We start from the raw sequence: 25,758 nt of genomic DNA on the forward strand, positions 1-25,758 counted from the left end.
TCACTAAACGTACTTACTGGGCACAGGCCTGAGGACATCAGGTACAAGGATTTCCACTAATGCCTGGTATAAAATATGGTCACAGCTTCTCATCCACTTCATAACAGGATCATATTTGCAAAGAATGATTAATTTGTCTTTTGGTAAGGCACCTTCATGATCCTCTTCACTACAAAGAGAAAAGACCCAATGGATCACCAATTGAATAACAGTTAAAAGTTTCCCCTTCTGGCAGCTAAAGGCTGGCAAACAAAATGAGGATAAAAGAAGAAAAGGTAAAATATCTGAGAGTTACTGGTATCAAGTACTGGAGTCAAGAAATCAAGCAGTACATGCAGAGTGTAACAAATACCATGGCACTCACAGCCGGAACGTAGGCACAACATGTACACGCAACCCATCAATGATCAATAGCAGGCCGCTGAGAGGGAGGAGGGAGAAACCCAAGAATAATGCAACAAGCACACGTGGTGAGATGGAGAGCAATACCGTAGGATCCATTGACAATTCCATTTGTAAAAAGCAGAAAGATGCGGTTTTGGGGGTGACTGCGCACACACATGGGCCACACCAATAGCTTGCAGGGGCTCCAACCCCTATTCCCACTTCACTTCTCTCCTACTCCTTCCATCAATGTAGTGCATTGGCACTACCCTAATCTCTCCACCCCAGGAGGGCATATAATACTGCTATGCACTTAAGTATACTGTAAAAGAGGAGAGCCCCTCATCACCCACTCATGCTCTCATATGTAATTATGATAATATATATGTTGGATTGTGTGCACAGTTGTGACTTGGTTGTTTGTTTTACATTTGAAAAATGTATTAAAGCGATCCCAAAAAAACTAAAATAATGAAAATATCCAAAGCAATTTAGTAAAATGAACAAACTTAACAGGTAAAACAACAAAATATCTGGTAAGAGATGATTTTTTGCCACTTCAATAGACCATGGCATTGAATCTGGAATTTAAATGACACATTTAATAGCAAATGAGCTCAGGTAGGCCAACTTCAAACCTGTAGCCGTTAATGTTGCTTTGCTGTGGGGAATCATGTGGGATCAGGATTTTCCAGCTGACATTCTCTTTATTCAGTCAATGACAGCGCAAAATCTTTCAGCGGATGTTGTATTAGAATACTTCCTTAAAATGTACCTGGGTGACAGGTGCGTAGAACCATCAGTAGAAGTCTTGGAGCTCCAGAAAGCCTGCCATAACTTTTCAATATACTGGAACTGAAGGTTTATTACAACATCTAGAGTAGCCTGATAAAGAAAGAGAAAACATTACTAGCAGTATCCGTATACTCAGTCTGTGCTTTACCTTTTTCAAATCTAGTTGAAAATCACATGCAACCTAGAGAACTAGAATAAGATAGCCAAAAGACACGGTTCATTTCATATTCGACACCCACTCAAACCATCAATCAATCCCACTCAGTTTCTTCAAGTTTTATCTGACATAGAAGACTAAAACATGACAGCTGGCTCGGCGAATGGTATAAATAAGTGAATCAGCATGAAGGTACTTTATCAATATTACCCAGTTCTGGTATCACTCCTTTGAAACGGATGTTGCATCTGACACAATAACCTAAACCCCTACAGAGCATGACATTTTCTAAGCTACTTAAACTTTGAAATGCAAGATACTTTAGAAGTTTCAACAGTGAAAGACCAACAACATTTGAATACATGTTCAGAACTTATTTCCAGGTGGAATTTCAGAGTACTAGAAACATTCAGCTCTTATTTCCTCAGTTGAGGATGAGCGAGTTGTAGCAGGCGGTGGAGGGAAGTAACATAGGGAATTGCCGAAAACATTAAAATCATCAAAAAGATAGCATTACTCTTGAGAAAGACTAAAGAAAATAAGGCATTTTAAAGACAATAGGCTGGCTTACTGTTCTCAGTGTGCTAGGACACCCAAAGCCATAGGCCCGAATTATTTGTGTACCACAGCCTAAGTTCAAATTTAGAATTGAAGTGAGGAATCTGTCTTTAGAAAGTAGGGGGAAAAAACATTGATGCTGTCTACTTACTAGTTTTGGTGGTGGTGTGTGGAAGGGGTTTAACTAGGAGTGTACAGCTACACAATTGTATGATGGGAAATGTTGCAACAAACAAAAGAATATCCAATTGTTTTTCACCCATTTTTCAAGTGCCACTCTACAGACCAGCCATCCAAATATCAGTTTAAATCACGGTACTCTAGGCAAAGTACCACCAAAACTGCTAAGCCTGTTCTCCTGTACACATAACTAGTTTGGCTTCCTTTGGCCTCTTCATGGAGATGCATCTGGAGTGTTGTGGTATAGAGAGCACAGAACACACACCAGAGTATACCAGTTGCACTTGGGACCTCTGCTATAGCAAACAAAAAATGTAATATAAGAATGAGTGAATTAATCTCTTCAACTGCATCACTCAGACCGCATACTAGTCCCTTGTTTTTTGCCCGCCAAGCAATGCAGCCCCATGATTTCTGCCCACTACGCCACTCTAGATGGCAGCCCAACTATATGGAAATCCACAATATTCTGCTCCTAAAAGATTAGTCGAAGAGAGAGACGAAAGTAATAAGTTCTAAACAAACAAATGAATGACCTATAAGGTACCAAGGAATGAAGCTGTGCAAAGTACTGCTCATTCTGAATTCCTTCAAATTCACTCAATAGCCATGTTCTCATTAGGAAAATCCAAACTTGAAAATGTTAACTTCTTATAACCTTGTCTTTCAAGCTCAGTGATGGAAGCGGGCTGAAGAATTTTCCCTCCCCCTCCTCCTGGTCAGTAAACATATGGTTGTTCTGGAGAAGGTGAAAGCTTGTAAATCCCAAAATTTGCAAAGGTAAAACTGAGGAATCATACTTATGATGTTATTCAGAGGGAGACATTCATTTTTTTTTTTTTAAAGGATGATGAAAGGGTGACCCAAGGCAGAAGAAAGAATTTTAAAAAAGGGAGGGGGGGGTGAAGAAGGGTGGAAATAGCACAAAAAGGAAAAGAGGAAGAAGGGTATGAATGAAGGAACCAGTGTGAAGTCTAGAGACCAGGGAGTCCGATATATTTGTCAATGCACTTCCCAGCAGTCCAGCAATGCAACTGTTAAGTTATTTGGGGATTCCATAATTAACATGTATCCTGGAATAGGTCTCTTGATGCCGTATGAGGAAAAAAATATACAGATGCTGAAAAAGCAGCAGAAGAGAGGTTTCTGAAGTGAAAAAGGAAGTCTTTTTCGATTTTTTAAATTTCAATTGGCATGGTTACTTTCAGATGTGTAAAGAATTTAATTGTTTTCCTGAGACTGGTGGACCTGTAACCATTTGTCACCCCATTTCTTCAACCTAAATTAGGGAACACCAAATGAAAGTTCCGCCACTGAATTCAATGTCCTATTAAGAATGTATTTGACAAACCTACTTCTGAAGAGACTTGTTTTTTGCTTTTGGAATGCTTAGTTATTGTGGTTTGAGCTACTGGATACCCAAATGAACACCTTTAAAAAGCTTTGACTTGATGTGAGGGTGGGAGGGGTGGGTGGGGGGGGAGGGGGGAGGGGGAGAGGGACATGCTTTAGGTTTCACTACGATATCCGTGCTTGTCCCTTGCAATTACGTAACCTTATATTGTTCATGGCTTTTTTTTATCAATAAAAAGAGTTATATAAAAATAATCTTTAACTTGCATACTAGATTGAGAAGAAAACAAGTTACTTACCTGTAACTTCAGTTATCCAGTATTGGTATCTTTCATAGATTCACATGCCTGAATCATTCCCAGTCGCCGAGGCGGGAGTCCCACGGTATATAAAAAAGCAGTGCCAAAAGTAAATTATAGTAGGCCCTAAATACAGGCCTGAGGCCTAGATTGCAGAAGCCTATCTACCTCATTATGCTGAAAAGACCCAAGTCTTTGTCACAGCCAATCAGCTGTCAGCACCCTCTAGAACCCTCTCTGCAGAGCCAGTTTTCCTCAGATTTTCACCGCACGTCATGTGGAAGGGAGTCTCCCTGAGTGCCTACTCAGTATTTTCTTCAGGATGTCAGAGAAGAAGGCCTTGTTCAGACCTTGCAGGACATGCGACAAAAAGAAAGTCCATGTTGATGATCAACATAAGGACTGTATATATTGCCTCTATCCTTCTCATGAGGCACAAAATTGTAAGATTTGCCGAACCTTCTCTTCTAAAACCTTGAGGGATAGGGAGGCTAGAGTCTTGTTATGGCTCAAATCTTCTAAAGCTGATGATGATGATGGAGCTTCAACATCAAGCAAAAGAGCAAGATCTCAGGAGAGTACATCAAGGGAGGGGAGAATGCAACTGAAAACCTCCCACTCCACTTCTGGTAATACTCACAAGTCTCTTTCAGCTTCTTCAGAATCTTCTGCTTTTAAGGATTCAAAGAAGCATAAAACCGTGAGTAAAAGCTGCTCTGTCTCTTCAGCTTTCTCTATCTCTACAATATCATCTTCAGCTCCTGCGTCGACGGCTACTGTAACTACTACTGCTATCACCTCACCAATCCTTTCAACTAGGATTTCTATCGTCACAAAAAAGACCATCGTCGACGAGAACCTCGTCGTCGAAGCATTCGTCAAAGAAAACACCGTCAACGACATCTTCGTCGTCAACAAGATCATCATCTATACCATCGACGACGACTGCCCCGTCGACGAAGAAGTCAAGCCCGTCGACTACGATCCCGTAGACGACGAGTCCTCCGTCGACGACGAGTCCGTCGACGTCAAGTCCGTCGACGGTGCCTCCTTCGACGACGAAAAAGAAGAGTCTATTGACGGCTGTGCCGTCTACTCGCTGGCAACGTCATCAGTGGCATCCATACCAGCAGTGCAGGCTTTTTCAATGCCTGTTGCATCCAAGAGTTTCCAGCTAAGATCTTTCCAAAGGCAGGAATACTCGTATATTTCGCCACTAACTCCTTCTCACCTCTTGGACACCTATGATCAGGATGAAGAAGGAGATTATGAGGATGATGATAATGAAGGAGCCTTTGGAGTAGCATGCCATCCTTCGGACCTAATTATAAAATGTCAAGATGAGGAGGATTACGTTGCACACTATTATCAGGAGAACATTGTGGTTCCCCATCATACCAGTTATACAAGGGCAGCAGATACCAGCCATCTGCCTCCTACCCTCATTCAAGACCTACAGGCCATGCTGGCTGACTACAGACAGCGGTTTCCACCGCAACAGGTCATCTCACCGCCTGCTTCTGCGGCAGGAACAGACCCTGTACCTCAGCCTCAACCTTCAGCGCCCAGGTCTCCAGTAACAGACCAGCCTGCTCCACCTCCTCGTACCCCTGATACGTCCTCGGACGAAGAGGTAGAGGAAGGAGAGCTTCCTGAAAATCCTCCTTCTGATCCGTGGGATTCCTATATTATTCCGTTACCATCTCCGCCAACTCCACAACCATCTGACTCTCCACCTGAGGACATAGGTGGATTCCACAATCTCATTCAAAGGGCTTCAAACAAATTCAAGCTTCCAGTCGCAGTGGAACAATCTGATTGTTTCCTTCATGATTTTAAAGAGGACACTAGAAAGATAAAGTTCCTTGCTTATTTACTGGAAAATTATTTTTGAAATGTCTTTTAGAGGCTTTGGAAGACAATGATCAGAATCAATTGATATTATATTATAAGGAGAATCTGACTCTCGCAATCCACCAGGATTCACAAATCCAGATCAGTGTGGTTCAGAGGCAGCAGCATACCCTCAGTGGTACCCTCCATATAAGATTTAGTTTGAAAAAGAATTCAACTACCAATAAACCACAAGTGATGCTCAATTGGTATCTTCCCCTTCTAGAGATACATTAAAGCGCATGTCACCAAATGTGCCTCCTCTGATATGTATGTTAGGAAAACTCACTAGGGACAGGCTACCCACTGATCATTTCAAATTGGCATTACCGACCCAGTGAGCATGCTATGTACCAAATCTATTCCACTACCAAGTCCAAGACCTCTTCGGATCTGGTTCTCTCTTTGACACAGACAGGAGGGTTCTCAGCAACTTTGGATAAATTCCATAAGAAATGGCCAAGAACTTAATGGAATTCATTTCTTAACATAAGAGGCTTCCGGTGTTTCTTTCAGAGAGATGTGCTTGCCTCTCAATGTGTGCTGTGAAGTAAATGTCTAGCAGACAAAGCTAAATGAATTTGCAGTTTTTACAAGGTCAAAAACAGAATCCAGCAAAATCTACCTGTAGAACATATTTGTACAACAGAAAATCTGTACGCTCAGACTCACTCACTCATTGTGGTGCCTAAACTTTTAATCTTTGAACACTTAAGACCTTTTAATTGTTTATTCTGCAAAATAAAAACTCCACTAACCTTTCAATGCTGACCATATCATTAGGCTACATTTTGGATTGTTCAGGAATGGTGTTAAGGGGGTAGGGAAGGGATAAATGGGGGGGCGCAATAAGTAATAAAAACAGTACTAAAACAAATTGAGTTGGCAAAAAAAACACAAATTATCAGTAATTATGGTTTTGCAAGGTTGCCATTTAGAATTTGTTAAACTCAATAACCTAAAATAAATTGTTAAATGACAGTTACCTCACAGTGCCGTCGGTAGAGAAGCTGTAAGGTTTTGATGTCGTCTACAACGATTCCCTCGGGTAAAAGCATGTTTCCCAAATCCAGAGGAGGAAAAACAGGAAAGACATGGGACACATCTAGCAATGAAATGGAAATGCATTAGGAGAAATTAAAGGAACTAGTAGTACTTTAGGAAATAGAATTGAATTCCATTTTGGCAAAATAATGTATGGCAATGTTGGATCATTAAACTCTTTCTTCCCCTGATCACCATGTCCAGGGTAAGTGTACCTTTGAAGTGGGATGGATTTGTCATGGTGCGATGAACTGTAACATTTATATGCAATGAAAAGTAAATAAAGACCAGGTAATTAATGCAGTCAAGGATGAGAAATTGAAACAGCAAAACAATTGAAGCCATCACCCTGCATTTGTTTTAACTTGCCGCATTTGTAGAATTAAAAACTGTCAGCAAACTGGTCCGGATCAGAAGCATTTTTCAATCACGAGATACACCACTGTGTACATGCACTTTATAAGTCGCTGATTTTTGTGGTCTCACTACAGGCCACATTAGTCAAAACTAATGCTATACTATACTTTAACGTACAGTGAATTTTGGGTCTGTCTCTTGCCTTGATGGCTTTCCTCCAACTCTTATCTGTCCCCAACCCAGAAGCATCTAAATTTTAATCTCATGCGTTCCAAATCATTACTCACCACAATGATTCTCAACCTGCCCCACCACCTCCATATTGCGATCTCCCTTCCGGCCCTATGCCTCTCCTCCCTTCCCCGTCAAATGAGAATGATCTCTTTCTGTGGGGAGGCATGCTAAAATTCGGTTTGTATGCTTTTAAGAGGCTGTCATGTGAGGGTCATGTCAGAACAGTTTAAACATTAAGTATACAAATTAATATCATAATACCGTTCTAAGTTGCCTCGTATCTGCGTCAAGACTCATTGTGACCTGAAGTAAATAAAATAAATCTACAAATCTGCCTCTATTAATTTGTCAGTGCTTGCAACACAATTCTAAATGCACTGGCAAAGCCAATACCAGCAATGAACAAGAACTGCCAAAGCAAGACTGATTGGCTTTGCAAAAGCTAGGTTTCCTATTGTTACAATCATAAAAGTTATATGATCCCCAAAACAAGACTGGGAGACATTCAATATTTGATCTCAAAATCAGAAACATATTTTGAAGATTAAGCTGGGTGCTTCCCAAAAAAGGCTCTGTCTACCCTGCGAGAAATAAATTGACCATATGGAATTTGCTACCACCCGTAAACCCATGTGAAACTTATAAAAACATATTAAGCACTGTTTCAATCACCCCAAACTTTGCATTGTAGTTCAGGGAGTCCGATTAGAAGAACGGTGGAACTATATCTTATCAAAGGTACAGTCTGCCCTGCCATAGTTGCATAGTAGATAAAGCAAAATACTTTCAATTCCTTTAAAGGATGGACTGGAGGGTTGAGGAATGCCCAAAGTCCCTCGCCTGTTAAAACTGAAGGCTCAAAGATTTGTCCAGATATAGCTATCACCAACAATCCACAGTTTGAGTCAAGTCTTCTCCTGCATCTCTATTAAGGGAGGACCGACCCACACATAAGAGCCTCATACTCACTTGAATTCCACTAGAAGCTGAAGACCTGGCTTTTTGAGTAATTTCACTAGGCCATTAAGTTTGGCTAGACTCACATGCTCAGCTCCAGGATACCCTCCCGAGTAATAGTGCATAACAGTTGTAAATAATCATGAATGAAAAAAACGAGGAGTGTCTTACCTATAAACTGCTGGTGATGCTGGCTCTGGGCTGCCACAGACTGCTCCGGAGTTATGTGATGGCTACTGTGGGATGCATAGTCTCCCATACCATCCATCTTCTGTGTTGGTCTGTATCTAGGCAAAAGCAATTTTATTATTAATAATAAACTTTATTTTGGCAGTTGCCATAAAAGCAAATCAATAAGTTACAACTATAAAAATCATTGAATAAAATCACTTAAAGACACAGCATGTAGAATGTAAATAATTGGGACGTTTGTAAATACCCACAATTAGAATTAGCAGCATACAGAGAAACATGACTTGTAAACCACAACTGAAACTAGCAGCATATAGGGGGAACATCATGACAATTTTGAGATGCGAAAAGTAAATTCCATCCAGCACTTCCTATAGTGATTATATGCTGTTACACACTATGTGCTATGAACTAGGCATCGATCGAGCACTCTTGTTCGGTCGGTGTCTCCACATGTATAGAAAAAAACCAGGAGACGGAAAAGACAATTGGTTGAACTGTGTCTGACCTGAATACCCTAGTTGTCATTTTTGTAGTCCATGATGCCCATGTTGCAACATAATGGCAGGATTAATTTCCTCCTATTTGCATGATAAAGCTGACAAAAGAACAGAACATGTTCCACTGCTTCCTTCACCTCTGAGCAAACCGGGCAGCTTAAATCAGGTTTTGCATCAGTGAGGGCGCGTCACCACTTTGCAGTAAATGATCGAAGTAGCAAAGTCCCAAAACGGAACTTAAATATATAATGTCTTGGCACCCAGAGGCTCAATATACCTTCCCAGAAGATAAGTATCTTTAAAATCCAAAAAGGTAGAGGTTAAAGTGCATGATCTCTATCCAGGAAGTGCCCTTTTTGTGATTTAGTGTAAATCTTTTTTTTTTTTAACTTAGGGTCCAACATTTATAGACAGCTGATTCTGCAAGACTACCGCAGGACTGCCAATCCAAATATTGGAGCTTGTACCTTTTCCATCGGCCAGATCCCTCAAGTGATCTGATTGTCTGGCCGAAACATGAAAGAAAATGTAGCAGCCACCACTACATGACAGGGGATTCACTCTGCAGGATATTTCTGCGCAGAAAGAGGGAATAAACTATAGGGTGTGGTCTGTGGCCGGTAGGTAGCTCATCATGTTAGCCCATAGGTGGAAGGGAGGAGTTTGGGTACAGGACAGTGCAGCAAGTGGTAGTTCGCACATTTATTGTACCATAATCAGATATTACTCTACGTTAAAAATATATAATAGGAAATCACTGAAACAAAACAATGGTTAAAGTGGATATATATGTGAGGAAAGTAGTATGATTTTAACTTACGGTAAAAAAACACCAGAGTTTAAAAAACCAACAAAAAAAATGCACTGAAATTCAGAAGTTATAAGTTACTGTTATATGTACAACTTAAAACACTGTAATGTATGGTTTATGACACACACACACACACACGCACACACCTTGCCCTGGAGACTGGCGCCATCTGGTGACTGGGCACCGCTGACGCCCATGTCGAAGTGGTGAGGATTGCCTGGCTTACTCAAAATTTGTTCATCGGTCCCCCCCCCCCCACGACATACCCCCCCCCCCTGATCATGTGCCTGGTCAGGACTCATTTCATCCTGCTGACAGTCATGTAAGACATGATAAATTTTACTTTTTAATACCATTCACGCAATGTTTTTCCATAATGGTTCGAGATTCGGCTCATGTACCGGTTTAAATTATTCATGGCTCAGACATTGTGCAAGCTGTTGAATTTCCGCTAGCAGACACCTGTAGAGATGCATTATGGGACTGGAAGTCCCGGAGGAATTAGAGCTCGCACTGGGAGTTTGACATTGAAGTCCAAAGTCATTCACTGGAGGCAAATGACTCTCGTAGTGCTGTGGCTTTCACCTTGTCCCTTTTGCCACCCGTAAACCGAATTGGGAGTGTGATATTTGCAGCTCGAAAAGCGAGATAATTATCCCAACAGCTGAGGTCAGATGTCAAACACCGGCAGACTGTGCAGCAGCTTGTGAGCTTACTTTGCGTTTGAAATTATTTCTAATGGACAAATCTTTTTAAAAGACACTGAGCAGCGTGGTTCCTTGTCAATGAACTAAATTTGTATTTTAATTTTCAAGCAATTTAGCATGAGAGTATGGTGGCGCTTACTTTATACTTTGTGTATTCCCAGCAAAGCGGGTGCAATGCAACATTCTGTATATAATTTTACATACCCAAGCAAGCTACAACAGGATGATTCATAGAAGTTGTTTATGTGCATTACGCAATTGATATACCCCTGTTTATTCTATGTTATCGCTGGTATTTATCTTCAGGGTTCTTTTGAATTCTGTGAAGGGTTTACATTAACAGCACATGCTTGTCAGTATGTTGTCTATGTCTACTAGTGCCTCAAGGGGAATGGTCACTATATATACTGCCATTTTAAAAGTGGCAACCAGATTGATACAGGCTTCTATAAGCCGAAACTCGTCTCTCTCTTACCTGGGTGACTTTAGACAAATATTGCCATAATCTGAGCAGCCTCGAGTCTGTGCCTTCTTCAGTAGTTTTGCTGCGGAAGCTGGAGTGCTTGTGCGTATATATATATATATATATATATATATATATATATATATATATATTACCTACTGGCGGTCGCCAGTAGGTATATATAGTTAGGATTTTTTCCCTATGGGATTTTTGAAAATTCTATGTCTAATAACTTTGGCGTTTGTGAACGGAATTGGTTGAAATTTTCAGGAAAATGGAACATTTTGTTTCTGAGCAGCCACTGGAAATTTGGGGGGTGTTTGTCAAGGGGGGGCCGAGAAAAAAGGGGGGTCCCAAAACACGTTTTTCCCATGTTAATTTCCATAGGGCGGTTGGCCTCACTTTTAGGACGAACGGCTGAATGGATTTACACGAAACTTGGCAAAATTGTAGGGACTGTTAGCCCGATGTGCCTTTGCTAGTTCTCAATATATGTGCTCCAGTGGATTTTGAGAAATTAACGTTCAAAAAAAGATATATATCTGTAAGCGCGCTCTGGGCAGCGCTCCGGTTCGCGTACTTGACGCGTAACGGAACTTCGCGTAGCGAAGCTGATTGGCTCTCCGGTGTCTGTCAACATTCTAAACAGTCCAGAGCGGCCGCCATCTTGTCTCTCGGTAGGATCGAGAGACAAGAGGAGGCCAAAACAAAGGGGGAAATGACCATAAGGGGGCATAGTAAATCCTCCCTGACCCCCTAGGTTTGATGTGGAGGCTTTAAAAAGGCCCCGCAGGGCAAAAAAAAAAAAGAAAAAAAATTTTGTTTTTTTGCGTGGGGAGCGCCCGGTCCGCGAACCGGGAAGCGTTCTGGGGAGCGTACTAAAAGGAAAAAAGAATGATAGACTTTTCTAATATTGTATGTTAATTGATTGTTTGTTTTGTTGATTATTTTTTAATTTCTTTATTTTTTAAGCAATTATTTATTATTGTGATTGTGTTTCAAAATTTAATAAAATGTCTAACATTTCACTATCTGAAATGTCGTTATTTTCATTGAACATAGCTTTTAATGTTTGAGTGTGTAAAATGTCCTCATTTTCAAGGAGGACATCTACTGCTTCCACACATTGCAGTAGTTCTTGGTCCCAAGTTTCATCCATAAATTCTATATAATTTGGATCAATTATTTCTTGGTTGTTCTCTTGCAGGACAATTTGAAATGAAACTTTCTGTTCGCCTTCCATTTTGCCTGAAATTTGGATAAAAAAAATATATATTAGTACAGATAGGGCACTGATGGGATTAATTTTAGATAGGCAGTTTTTATCAGTGAATTTATCTCGCCATCTTGTCTCTCGGTAGGATCGAGAGACAAGAGGAGGCCAAAACAAAGGGGCAAATGACCATAAGGGGGCATAGTAGATCCTCCCTGACCCCCTAGGTTTGATGTGGAGGCTTTAAAAAGGCCCCGCAGGGCAAAAAAAAAACTCCTTTTCTCACTCCCTCTCTTCTCATAGTTCCTCACTCTTGTTCACTCACTCCATCTCTATTACTCTTAGTGTCTTTGACTGATCACTCTTTCACTACTTGTTCATTATGCTTTTTCTGTGTAGTTGAAGCACACTAAGGGGCATATTATGAACACAGCCAATAAAATTATTGCTGTTTTTATCGGCAGAAAACTGCTGCAAAAGTGGTTTTAGCTGCAGTTTTCTGCCGCAAAAGCGGCTTAAGCGACACATTTCTGCCGATAAAAGCTGCAAAACTTTTATTGCCTATGTTGATAATATGGCCCTATGTTATTTACATTTCTTTGCTGTTTCAATTATTCTTTTTCTGTTACTTCTTCTTTTCTGCTTTCTGTTTTTTCTCTCTGTTATTCCACATGTTTTAATCTTATTTTGAACATTCACTCATATTCTCTAAGAAACTCTTCTTTGTTATTGTTCTACTCTCTTTTTTTTCTTTCACTTCCTTATCTATTTTGTTTTTCACAATTATATCCTCTTCCCTCTTTTCTTCGGTAAATAAATCTATTAAACAGTATCTCTGGTTTAGACCCTATAGTTGTCTTTGTTTTAACATTACTCTCTGTTTACTTCCCTTATACTTACTCTTCTTTTTTTTTTTTTTTATTTTTTTGGTTCGCTCCCGGTTCGCGTACCGGTGAGCGAACCAGGAAGCGAACCAAAAGAAATACAGCTTGCCAGAGTGCTAAACATTCTAGCAATTTTTTTTGAAAGGGGAGGTAGTTCTGAAAAGAACTTTTTTTTAAATGTTTTTGTTGTTTTATATATTTTTTTTATTTTTCTGAACATTTTTGGTTTTTTTTGTATTTTTTGAACAGTTTTATGTTTTTTTTGTTTTATTTGGAGGGGAAACAACAAAAAACAGGCATTGGAAAGGGCTCAACAGGAGCAAAAAAAAAATTTACTTTCTGGGGCGTTTAGAGCACTTGTGATTTTCAAATGCTCTGTTGATTAAGTTAATGCTCATATTGGCACATGACAGTAATGTACCGCAATACAAACAGGTAATCTTCATATGGACAAAGTTGTCCTGAATGTTTGGCACGGTTTCCCGTGCCTCTGGTCCTGACAAAGATACCTGTGTTGATGTCGTGGCCACAGGAGTTGGTGGGTTGTCCTGCAGGTCACGCATCTCTGCCCGGCTGTAGTTTAGTGGATGCCACCTCAGCATGTGACGGTGCATGGTGTAGTTGCCGAAGCTATACTTTTTTAAGGTGCCTCTAGATAAGTCCTCTTTACATATGAGGCACGTCACATATCTAGCATTAACTTTTTTCTGCCCTTCAGGGATTGAAAAAAACTGCCAAATAAAACTAGTTTTACGAAGAGAAACCCGGGGCTCCTCTTGTAAAAACTGTGGTCCCTCTGTCTCCTCTTCCTCTTGTTCATCCTCTTCCTCCTCTGTGTTGCTGATGAACTGTGGAGGTGGTCCTCTCTTCCCATGAGGAGGTGGTGGTGGTGGTGGTGGGGGTCCACCAGCTGAAGCTACCAATGAAGCCATTGCTCAAATATCAAAAAAGGTCTTCCTCTCACAAAGATGAAAGTCAGAGTGAGGAAAGAAGGAGGGGTTTTCATCATTTGGGAAAAACAATAGTTCTAAACCAATGAAAAGTGTTATTTTTAGGTCACCTGACCTAGCCTTACATCATTAGGAAACCAAAAGTGAAATGAACCAATGAAAAGTTTTATTAACAAGTCACATGACCTGTTACGCTTATGTTACGCGCTGCGGAACGCGCCCCGGATCGCTTCCGGGTCGCTGCGCTTCGCGTCTCAGTTCGCGTACCGGAGCACTTCCGGGTGCGCTAACGCGGCGCGTCATAAGACGCATTACGCGACAACGTGATACATCGCGCTTCCGTGACGCGTCACGATGTTGATTCCTAACGCGGCAGTTGCGCAAACGGAACGTTTACCGGTTCGCGGACCGGGTCGCGGCATCAAATTGAGCTAACGGGAAGCTTCCCGGTTCGCGAACCGGGAGCGAACAAAAAAAAATATTTAAAAAAAAATTATTAATAAACATATAAAATATATTTTTGGATTTAAAGAAGAATACATTTTACAGCTACAGATATTAGTTTTTAAAAAACCAATGAAATTCACTGAAAAAACCATAGGTTATAGACCATATATAGTTAGGAATTAGCATTTAAAAAACCTTATTTTACTCACACAAAACCATTGAAATTCCATATATAGTTAGTTGCACTAACTATATATCGCGCACCCGCAATCCACAGCTGATGATGTCACATATTACATCATTCATGACATGGTCAGTGACATCACTGATGACATCACTGATGACATCTCAAATGACATCACTGGGTAAGTAACTGCCAGACCGGTTTCGGGATGGTGATCCCTTTATCAATGGCGACCGTTGGTAATGAGTGGCGTGCACTCTATATGAAAAGAACCTGCTGCAGTGGGCGTGGCCGCGAAGCGGCATGCTGGTTCTTGGAGTCCACCCAAAAAATACATACTCCAGTGAGTTCATCATTTAAAAACGGTTTAATAAAACAAGTTCAAACCCCAGTGGGCCGGTGAAGATAGTGCTGTACTGACCAAAAATGAAATGGATCCAAATATATACATTTATATATATATTCACTGAAAAAACCATAGGTTATAGACCATATATAGTTAGGAATTAGCATTTAAAAAACCTTATTTTACTCACACAAAACCATTAAAATTCCATATATAGTTAGTTGCACTAACTATATATCGCGCACCCGCAATCCACTGCTGATCATGTCACATATTACATCATTCATGACATGGTCAGTGACATCACTGATGACATCTCAAATGACATCACTGATGACATCACTGATGACAACATCCAGTGACTGTATGTTTCTGTAAAGTTAAAATATGTCTTACATATTGAAGAATAAGTGGATGTATAAGTGTCTGGATGAAGGATTTAGTAGGTGCGTGACTGACTGTATGAGTGAGTGATTAAATGTGTCTCACTGAATGCATGGGTTAGTGACTAAACTGTCTTAATTTGTGCATCATTATGTCTGTTGTGATGTAAACTGCTGCATGTGTTGATCATTAGCTATACGAGAGGCTATATGTGTTATTAATTGGTTGCCCAAGTATTTCTATGGGAGATTGAGTTTGTGTGGGGGTGGCTGGAAGGTGTGTGACTCTGTGCATAGATGTGTGAGCAGTTTATTCACTAGGTGTATGAGTTCAAGAGTGCATGTGGAAACAGCTACATGGGCAGTTGACTGTGTGCATGAGTGTATTGATGAGTGAATGGATATCTCAATGCTACATGTCATAGTAAGTACATATGTAAAACACAGTACATGTGAGAGTTGGCATATATAAATAACTGTGCATGAGAGCCACTGAATGAGTGAGTGGTTGTATCGATCATTGTGAACTTGTATCGGGGATTGTATAAGAGAGTAAATATGTGTTAGTATATGTTTCAATAAGTAAGGTGTGTATAACTGTATAGTTGAAGAAATGGAGGTGAGATTGTTTCTTTGCATGACTGACTGGGTGTGTGAGTAACTCCATGGATGAGTGGCAGTGTGTGAGTGTCTGTATACACTGAGTGTATCTAAGGTTATATTAGAGTCTGAAGAGGTTTATCGTATTAGCACAAGAATGATGTCAAATGAGATGTCATCAGTGATGTCATCAGTGATGTCATTTGAGATGTCATCAGTGATGTCACTGACCATGTCATGAATGATGTAATATGTGACATGATCAGCAGTGGATTGCGGGTGCGCGATATATAGTTAGTGCAACTAACTATATATGGAATTTCAATGGTTTTGTGTGAGTAAAATAAGGTTTTTTAAATGCTAATTCCTAACTATATATGGTCTATAACCTATGGTTTTTTCAGTGAATTTTCAAGGTTTTGTAAATGCTAATTCCTAACTATATATGGTCTATAACCTATGGTTTTTTCAGTGAATTTCAATGGTTTTTTAATAGCAAATATCATAAGCTGTCGAATGTCAAGTACGTGGTAAGTAAAAACATTTTCGTGTTTATGCACACTGATCTGCTTTGAATGCTGCCCCCCACCCCTCATTTCTGTTAGGAGTACTCTCTCTTTGCAGATAGTGAAGGGTAGTTAACCCAGGCCTTTGCCCCCGTTGTAATCCGTCGTGCCTGCTTCTCTCTCCATTTGATTGATTGTTCTCTTTGGTTCATTCTCTATTTACAAACAAGCACAGAGTCGCAATACTCTGTTTAGTCTTTGCAGATAGCGAAAAATCGTGTAAAAAAACAAAAGGAATCGAGCAAAATCAGTAGGCCACTAATGGGATCTCTTTTTGACCTCCCTAAAATAGAAACATTAGGAACAACCTGTTGATAATACCAATGTGTATGTACATAAGCGGCGTTCATTTGTGTTCACAGTACCCCTTGTTGATTGTTTGAATCGAGCATTGAATTGTTCGAAGTTGGTTCTCTTAAGAATCTTCTCTGCCTGCAAACGAGGAAGAATAGGAATATTCTCTCTCCCTTTGCAGATAGTGAAGGGTAGGTAACGCAAACCTTTAACACGTCGTGCCTATTTCGTTCCTCATTGATTGATTGTTTCCCCAAACATTGACTGTTTGGGAATTGGTTCTTTTTGGAGGTATTCCCTGTTTGCAAATATACGTAGGAAAATCTTTGCAAATAGTGAAAGGGTAAGTAATGCGGACCTTTCTCCCCCGTTGTAATCTGTCATGCCTATCTACTCCCCACTGATTGATGCACCTGTTTCACCCGGACCATTTACTAGAGATACGTCATCTGGCCCGACCAGAGAGCACCCCTAGTGAAAAGGACATATGCAATAATAACGAAGTGATCACTGTATCCTGTTAACAGAAACTTTAGCATGAAACAACCTGGAAAGAAAAGAATAGGAAAACGAAAATCAGTAGGCCACTGATGAACATGAACTTTTATTAAACAACGAACAAAGAAACGATAACATAACGTAATGATAAAACCTATTAATGTCCTAGAAACAAGAAAACGTTAGAAATATGCCAGTGGTGAGAGACCAGAAAAACAGTAAGAGAAACCAAATCACCCCTCGCTGTCCCACCGCCTGCCACGCCAAAAAAATCGATAGACTAGGGAAAATGCAAGTCAGTAGAACATCCGCCCCCACTCTGGAAACTTCCAAGGTGGGGCAGGGTTGCGGCTACGCCCAGCCGGGAGCAGCCCATATAAGGCGGGTCCTGCTGCCACGCCTCGGCCAGGAGATCCTAACGTAGGGTGTAGCCGGAGGAGAGGCCGAGGCCAGCGGGACCCGGCCAGGGGATTGCCTTTACAACGCTGAAGAGTTGCAGGGGGGGGAATGTCTCCTCGACCCTCCCCTCTCTCTCCCAGTCCGGCCGCGGTGGCCCTTGAGAGTTTCAGGTAGTCCCGCCACATGCTCTTCCGGTCCGGCCACCAACGGTCGGGGGGCCGAGGCCGACGGGATCCGGCTGCAGCCGATAAACCAAGGAACCCGTTCATGGGGCCAGAGCCAGGGGCGTCCGGCCGACATCCACCGGAAGCCCGGCCCAAAGACGGACGGGACATTTTTTCTTTTCTCCTTCGTAATAGCAGCGGCAACACGCCAGGCACCACTTCTTTCTTCAAAAATGGCTTTGACAACACTGGGGGGGATGTCTTGCACATGCCTCCGACCCCCCCCCCCGTCCTCATCGCCACCGGCCATAACAAATCTCAAGCGAGACGCCGTGGGGTGCACTGGGATGGAGAGACGGTGCGAACAGGCCTCTCCTGCCTCCTCAGGTGAAGGCTTCCCAGCTGCACCCTCAGCGCTCCAGGCGCCCCGAAAAGGGTTCGTCCACTGTGGCGATGCTGCAACGTCTCGCCCGGCAGGGTGGAGCCCGTCCGCTCATGTGACCCCGCGATCTCCGGTAGCTGCCGAACTCTCAAAATGGCGATCGACCTGGCAAGAGCGGGCCCAGCATGAAGAAATGGCCCGGTCACTGGTTGACTCCACCACCGTAGTCCTCCACGACCTTGAAGATTCTAGAGGAGCCGCAGGAGTCTCCGACCCCCGATGGGGAATGACTGCCATGATCGCCCGTGGAGTGACGAAACTGTGTCCGCGGGACGTCGGCGCTCCCATGCTGGCACCAGCCTCACTTTGAATTACTAGAATCCTGCAGACCTCAGTTCCGGTGAAAGCACAGTGTGACCCGGTAGGAAAAATTGTTGCACCCCCTCCCCTTTTTGAGTGATAGTTCAAACCACCGATCCTTTCCTTTGCCCTTTTAACGGAACTTTGGACTGCCTCCCCCTCTTTTACATTTTCTAGAGAAAACAAAACATTAACCACTACATTACCATAGCAGTTGACATCAGAACTGTTTTCAAATTGAAAACCAACAACATCTTCAACAGAATCCTTTTTGTTTCTGCTGTGACCCTGCTACAGCACAGGCATTGTCCCCAGCAGTAATTCTGCAATGCCGGTAAGAATAGCTGTGGTGCCTACTGGACTCACTCACCCCCGCGGCGCCCCACGCCGTTATTTGCTGGGCGGCAACTTACTAGACATCACTTTCGTGCCATCTAGATTTCAGCGCGTTCTGCTGCCTTGGAACTATTCGCACAACAGACTGCTACTGACGACCCACCCCCAGGCAACATCTTCTGAATTTTCATAATTTGAAAGAACTAGTAACATGTCCTCATCAGGAATTCAAAAGAAATTGCCACGGTCTCTTCGTTGTTTAAATGTTTTTACTGTTTTTGTTTTGTTGTATATATTTATATGTTATTAAAGTTTTATATTCTTACTACTTTGTTGGAGTGCTATATATTTTTAATGTGACACATAATTCTAAAAACTTTGATGTACAAAGAGTCATTCCTGGAATCTTCCGCTTCAGGCTCGGTCCCCTCCCCAATCACAATACAGGATGGTTTTCAGATAGTAGGAACACGTGTGGTGTGACGGATCTCATCGGGTGTGGGCCTTGATCTACTATAACTCCTTTGAAGAGGGGTGATTCTTTACAGCTGGAGCCATAAACTACATCTGCAGGGCTAGCTGATAGCCTGGACAATCGGACACAGAGGAAGAGGAGTGTCAGAGGGTGCGGTAGTGAATAGGGCGAAAGGGAGGTGTCGGGCGGGCACAGAGTGTGATTCTCAGGGAAGAGCAGCGCAGATGGGGGGAGGTTTATTGCCCATGCATAAGACAGAGAGCGGGGGTGACCAGTGCCTGGGGAAGATGCTTGCGAGGGTGGGGAGCCATGCTAAGGATCGACAGCGTGCAGAGAGTGGGTCTGGTCAAGGCATCTAAAATGACTGCCGTGCACGACAAAAGTGTGGCATTTGAAAAAAGGCAAGATGGCGCAGACAATGTTTTTCAACACTTCCTGATTTCCTTCTAATCGAACGTTAACAGACGTTGGGGCATATTACCAAAGTTAAGCGATATTTACCTTCTTAGGTACATCAAACCTAAGAGGTCAGGGAGGATCTACTATGCCCCCTTATGGTCATTTGCCCCTTCGCTTTGGCCTCCTCTTGTCTCTCGATCCTACCGAGAGACAAGATGGCGGCCGCTACGGACTGTTTGGAATGTTTACAGACGCCGGAGAACCAATCAGCTTCGCAAACCTCCGTTACGCGAAGCGGAGCGCTGTTACAGATATATATCTTTTTTTGAACGTTAATTTCTCAAAATCCACTGGAGCACATATATTGAGACCTAGCAAAGGCACATCGGGCTACCAGTCCCTAATATTTTACCAAGTTTCGTGCAAATCCATTCAGCCGTTCGATTATTATTATTATTTTTTTTTTTTGCCCCGCGGGGCCCATTTAAAACCTCCACATCAAACCTAGGGGGTCAGCGAGGATCTACTATGCCCCCTTATGGTCATTTGCCCCTTCGCTTTGGCCTCCTCTTGTCTCTCGATCCTACCGAGAGACAAGATGGCGGCCGCTATGGACTGTTTGGAATGTTCACAGACGCCGGAGAACCAATCAGCTTCGCTTCACAAAGTTCCGTACCGCGAAAAGTCCGCGAACCGGAGCGCTGCCCGGTCCGCTGTTACAGATATATATCTTTTTTTGAACGTTAATTTCTCAAAATCCACTGGAGCACATATATTGAGACCTAGCAAAGGCACATCGGGCTACCAGTCCCTACAATTTTGCCAAGTTTCGTGCAAATCCCCTTTTTTCTCGGCCCCCCCTTGACGAACCCCCCCCCCAAATTTTCAAGGGCTGCTCAGAAACAAAATGTGCCATTTTCCTGAAAATTTCAGCCAATTCCGTCCACAAACGCCAAAGTTATTAGACATAGAATTTTCAAAAATCCCATAGAGAAAAAATCCTAACTATATATACCTACTGGCGACCGCCAGTAGGTAATATATATATATATATATATATATATATATATATATATATATATATATATATATATATATATATATATATATATATATTATATTTATATATTTATATATATACACACACGCACGTTTCCGTATCCAAATGCTGGGTTCCAGAAAGAAGAATGGCTGGCACACTGGTAATCCGGTTTAGCAATTTATTAACACCAAAACCCCCCTCACCCCTTACAGACGCGTTTCGCCTTAGCAGGCTTCGTCAGTGTATATATATATATATATATATCCATGAATTTAAAAACCACAATATATACATATACTTTCAATTCGCTGAAATATTCACAAACACAATTTCTGATAGAGATAATTTAAAACAATTGTACAATTTATTTGATATAAAACTTATACATTCAATAACAATTTTAGTGCCTTTACAGTAGTGTTGAAAGATAGTTTTTCGAATTTCACATGAACAAATTAAAAACAGTAGTTATTACAAAAATGTCAGTGTTAAAAGATAGTTTTTACGAATTTCACATGAAGAGCAAATTAAAAACAGTAGTTGTTGCAAACAACTACTGTTTTTAATTTGCTCTTCATGTGAAAATTGTTATTGAATGTATAAGTTTTATATCAAATAAATTGTACAATTGTTTTAAATTATCTCTATCAGAAATTGTGTTTGTGAATATTTCAGCGAATTGAAAGTATATGTATATATTGTGGTTTTTAAATTCATGGGCTTATGTGTTCACTAAAGAGGGTATTATTATGATACTCCCAAGTTGTGGTAAATAGGGACTTCCTTCCTTTTCTTTTGATATTTCTCCTTGTCCCCGATTGGATTCCTAAGGAGACCTCCTTTGCTTTTTTTGACATTATATATATATATATATATATATATATATATATATATATATATATATATATATATATATATATATATATATATATATATATATATATATATACACACATTTATACATATATACATACACATACATACATACATACACACTTAATTCCATGCGCTTTATGTGACAAAATACAATTGGAAGACTACACACCTACAAGGTAGTCTGTTATTCATAAATATAAAGCGTGTGGGCAATATGAAAAACCCAGACCATGCTTTCCTGTGATAAAGGCTCAGGAGTACAGCCGAAATGTGTTAGGATTTGGAGCGTTTAGTCGCAGATCGTGCCTATGAATTAAAAGCACTGAAGACTTGTAACAGAGACTGGAGTCGGCGTACTTCTCATATTTAGAAGTGTATGGTGGTATATATGAGATGGAATGCTGCACTTTTGTGACGCGAAAGCCGCCCTGCATGCAGGACTTGAGTTATGGATGGATAGAGATACATCTATAATAAAAAAAAATGTGGACAAATTCCTGCTTGTTCCAGGGTTGCCTGGATGGAGTTAACCAGTGTCAGTGTTGTGCACATACAAACTCTGGAATGAGGAGGCTCCAGGCTCACTTCTGGGTAGTCTAATTACTATACATGTGCCATCTACTAAATACATCACAGACACACTCTTCAGTTGGACCCTATATCCTTAGGTCTTTACACGGATACAGCTGGGGTTTAGGGCAGCTAGTGCTGCCTCCGGCTCCTCAGTAGCTATGCCCACCAGCTCAGTCCAGTTATTCCCTGCTGGTGCGAAGGAGAGAGGATCAACCCAGGACTGCCAATACTATCACCACGTTTTCCGTCCCACCACCAGATAAACTGAGCCGGAAGGTGGAGAATGGAATGCGTTTCAGACAGATTCCCCCACATCTTTTTTCTATGAAGGAGCCAGAGACTGTTTGGAATTTTTTCTAAGCGTATGAAAAAAGCCAATATACATCTGGCAGGAGCACACCATATAGTTTGTGTCCCAGCAAGGAGCCTGATGTTGGTGGCATTTTAATCACCTTAAAAAAATTAATACATACCTGGCTCCTTGCTGGGTCACAGAGTTTGTTACATATATCCATAGTGTTTCTGGTTTAGTCAAAAGCCACAATGCCCACTGCTAACACTTAAGCTGTGGTTTACAATGTTTTCAATTGTGTTCGGACTACGCATCACTTGATAATGGAAATGCTCATGGAGGCACATTTGGGGTGAATCATTTTTTTTAAATTGTCACAAATAACCTAAGTTTAGGGCTAGAATGTCATTTGGATATTCACAGTTCTGGATTACCCACAGTGGCAGGCAATTCTCAAAACATGTATTTTTTTAAAGGATATTTGCTGTTATAATAGGAAGCCAAAAAATAGCATCATTGGGTGGGAGGCCTGTAATACATGACAAGATAGGTCCGAGCACACAAGAAAGAAGCTTATAATTAGGGTGGTTTTTAAAGGTTTTGGTAACTGTGGTATGAGTTCCGGAGGACCAGCGAGAACCTAATAAAAATTACGAACCTCAACAGGACACTTGGATAAACAGTGACATTTTAAACAGGCTTAATCATTGCTGAAGCTTTTTGCATGCTATATGCATATAAGCAGAATGCCAAAAGTTATTCCACTGTACCTACAGCTCTCCAGCATCAATATTTTTTGCAGATTAATTGCTTCGATCATTTCCAGTAGTTAGGCTACCAGCTTTTAGTGTCAAAAGGGAACCATTCAAGTGCATAACCCGTTCCGTGCTCATGACGAGCTCAGCTCTTCATGAGGCACAGTCGCGCTGTGCTCATGAAGAGCTGTGCTCGTCATGACCGTTGCACCGCGCCCACGCGGGGATAATTCCCCTGCTATGCTGGGCGTTCCATTGGAACGGGCATGGTCATGACTAGCTCAGCTCGTCATGAGCACAGCGCCACCGTGCTGCATGATGAGCCGAGCTTGTCATGAGCACCGCAGCTCTGCGCGCGCCCCCCCTCCCCCAGCACATATGGGGAATTAGCCCCACAGGGAAACGGTTAGAGATCTAATGCTGTAGAACAGTCACTTAGCGAACCATCAGAGACAGAAACATAGGAAACAAAGAATTCAAGCCCAAAACAAGGGGTAAAAGGGTTTGGTGATCAAACTGTCCTAAACTATTACAAACAGAAGCATCAACATTTGGCAGAAATAACCATCCAGGTCTGGTGGCTTAGTGGACTAACGCATCAAAATATTTATGCTAATTTTTAATTGAACCCAAAACCTATTTTGACCAGGACAGAACTGTTCTAAACAACGTTTAAGGATCTTACATAACATAATATAGCTACAATATTCAATACGCTGTATTTGGAAGAAATATATATTTGCAAATTCTCAAGTTCTCTTGCATGGGAAGTTCACATTTTGGGCACACTGACAATTGATTTAAAAGCCGAATTCCTTTAAAGATCGAAACGGGCTGCAGCTCAGTAGGGACAAATCACAATTCAGTGGATTTCACTTAAACGTGATGGTATTAAATAATTGGTCAAGGGGTACCTTGAGGATAAGACAGTAAAATTACTTTAGAAACCTAGAAGGCATATGCAAGTTCTGTATAATAAAAAGGGGAAAGCTGCTTATTCAGAGCTTAATATTTAGCTTCCCACTAGGCCATCAGGACTAATAGCCCTCGAATAATCAGACACCTCAAACTTTACAAGCAAATAACTACAATGATTCCGATTTCTACACTTTTCTAGACTGCCTCAACACAAATTACATTGACAACTCGTACCTCGGTTTTTGGTGTATAGGTTGTTGCCTCATTGCCATGTACTGTGTATCTTCCTGCAATCTGTTCAGCGGAGAGTCTGGCTTTATCCGAATTCCATAGTAATGGTACTTTGAGTTGCCCCTGCAAATAAATCATCAAATAAAAATGATGTGCATGATATATCTGCAAAAAAATACATACTGGTTTTAAAAGTGCCAGTTCTATGGAAAGAAGAGAATATATACAAGTTTTCACCAGGAGACTGTAACATTATAACTTCTACTGGGGTTGGAACATCTATTGCAAACCGAAATCCTTAGTGCCCTTACATGTCAAGGATATCAAAAGGATTGTGAAATAGAAGACAAATGAAATAATGATTGTGTGTACTGGTGCAGAGAGCCCCGAAATCCCTTTTTTAAGCTCTGAGATGTAGGATGTTGAATGGCCAAATTGTTGTTACTGTATCTTTAGCATATCATGACTTAACAAAAGACCCAAGAAAGGAATACATTCTCTTTACATATTCTTTTGAGGGCAAGACGTATTCAATATTAATATTTTTGTAAATATATGGAACAGAAAGAGGACTCCTAAATTATAAGGAAAGTTCCCTAAAGCAAGTCTTCTATAAAAAAAGAAAAAAAAATGATTGGGTATTCGTGTAAATCCATAGTATTGTTTTCATTAACAAATGTATATAAACCAACAAGTCAGTTCAAGCAGCCCTTGGTTTTGCTCTCCAGGTCCTCCAAATAAATTCTGATGTATTGTAAAGCCTCACCACAGACTAACCAAAGCAAGGCAATTTGAAAATATAACCAGGTCTATGTAGTGCTAGTCCTTCTCCTCGATGGACCCTGCAGTGAAGCCACCATTTGTCCTTCATGGATGCCATTTACAATCCACATGGTCTCCTGGGGTCCAAAAGACAAAACACATCTACCACCACACATTACATATTCATGTCCTGCAGAAAGTAAATACCTCTGTTCGGATATGTTTTTACATAGCGAGCGACTGTACATGCTCCCTTCTCACCGGGGACGCAGATATAAATGAACTGTACTCTTAAAACACAATTGCTACCAAGCAGTCACTGACCAATGGTAGAAGGTGGTATTGGTCATAGGGAGGGTTCACATTGGGTCTACTTCCTTACCAGCAAAACCTTAGACTTCACAACACAGTAGGATCAATACCAGAATTACAGGTCATAGACTACAGGGTAGAACCAAGGAAGTCTGAAAAAACGAAGTAAATAAAAACACCTGACACTTCATACAAGATATTTTCCTGGCAACCTCTGACACTAGACTATTTTC

General features: G+C 41.2%; 1 protein-coding gene across 3 annotated transcripts in view; it reads right to left on the reverse strand.

Annotated features, from left to right (window-relative positions):
• The window catches only part of RFX2 (regulatory factor X2), a 125,950-nt gene that overhangs the window by 35,023 nt on the left and 65,169 nt on the right, over window positions 1-25,758 (reverse strand). For 2 of the 3 annotated variants that reach the window (XM_078670661.1, XM_078670658.1), the window contains 5 exons: window positions 24,455-24,574; window positions 8,383-8,498; window positions 6,606-6,724; window positions 1,160-1,269; window positions 18-169 (listed from right to left, as the gene is read on the reverse strand). In XM_078670661.1, coding sequence (XP_078526787.1) covers window positions 18-169; window positions 1,160-1,269; window positions 6,606-6,724; window positions 8,383-8,498; window positions 24,455-24,574 — 617 coding nt within the window. The remainder of the gene's footprint in view (window positions 1-17; window positions 170-1,159; window positions 1,270-6,605; window positions 6,725-8,382; window positions 8,499-24,454; window positions 24,575-25,758) is intronic. The other variant, XM_078670660.1, reaches the window with a different exon arrangement.

The sequence above is a fragment of the Lissotriton helveticus genome, chromosome 12 (assembly GCF_964261635.1).
Source record: "Lissotriton helveticus chromosome 12, aLisHel1.1, whole genome shotgun sequence".
Lineage (NCBI taxonomy): Eukaryota > Metazoa > Chordata > Amphibia > Caudata > Salamandridae > Lissotriton > Lissotriton helveticus.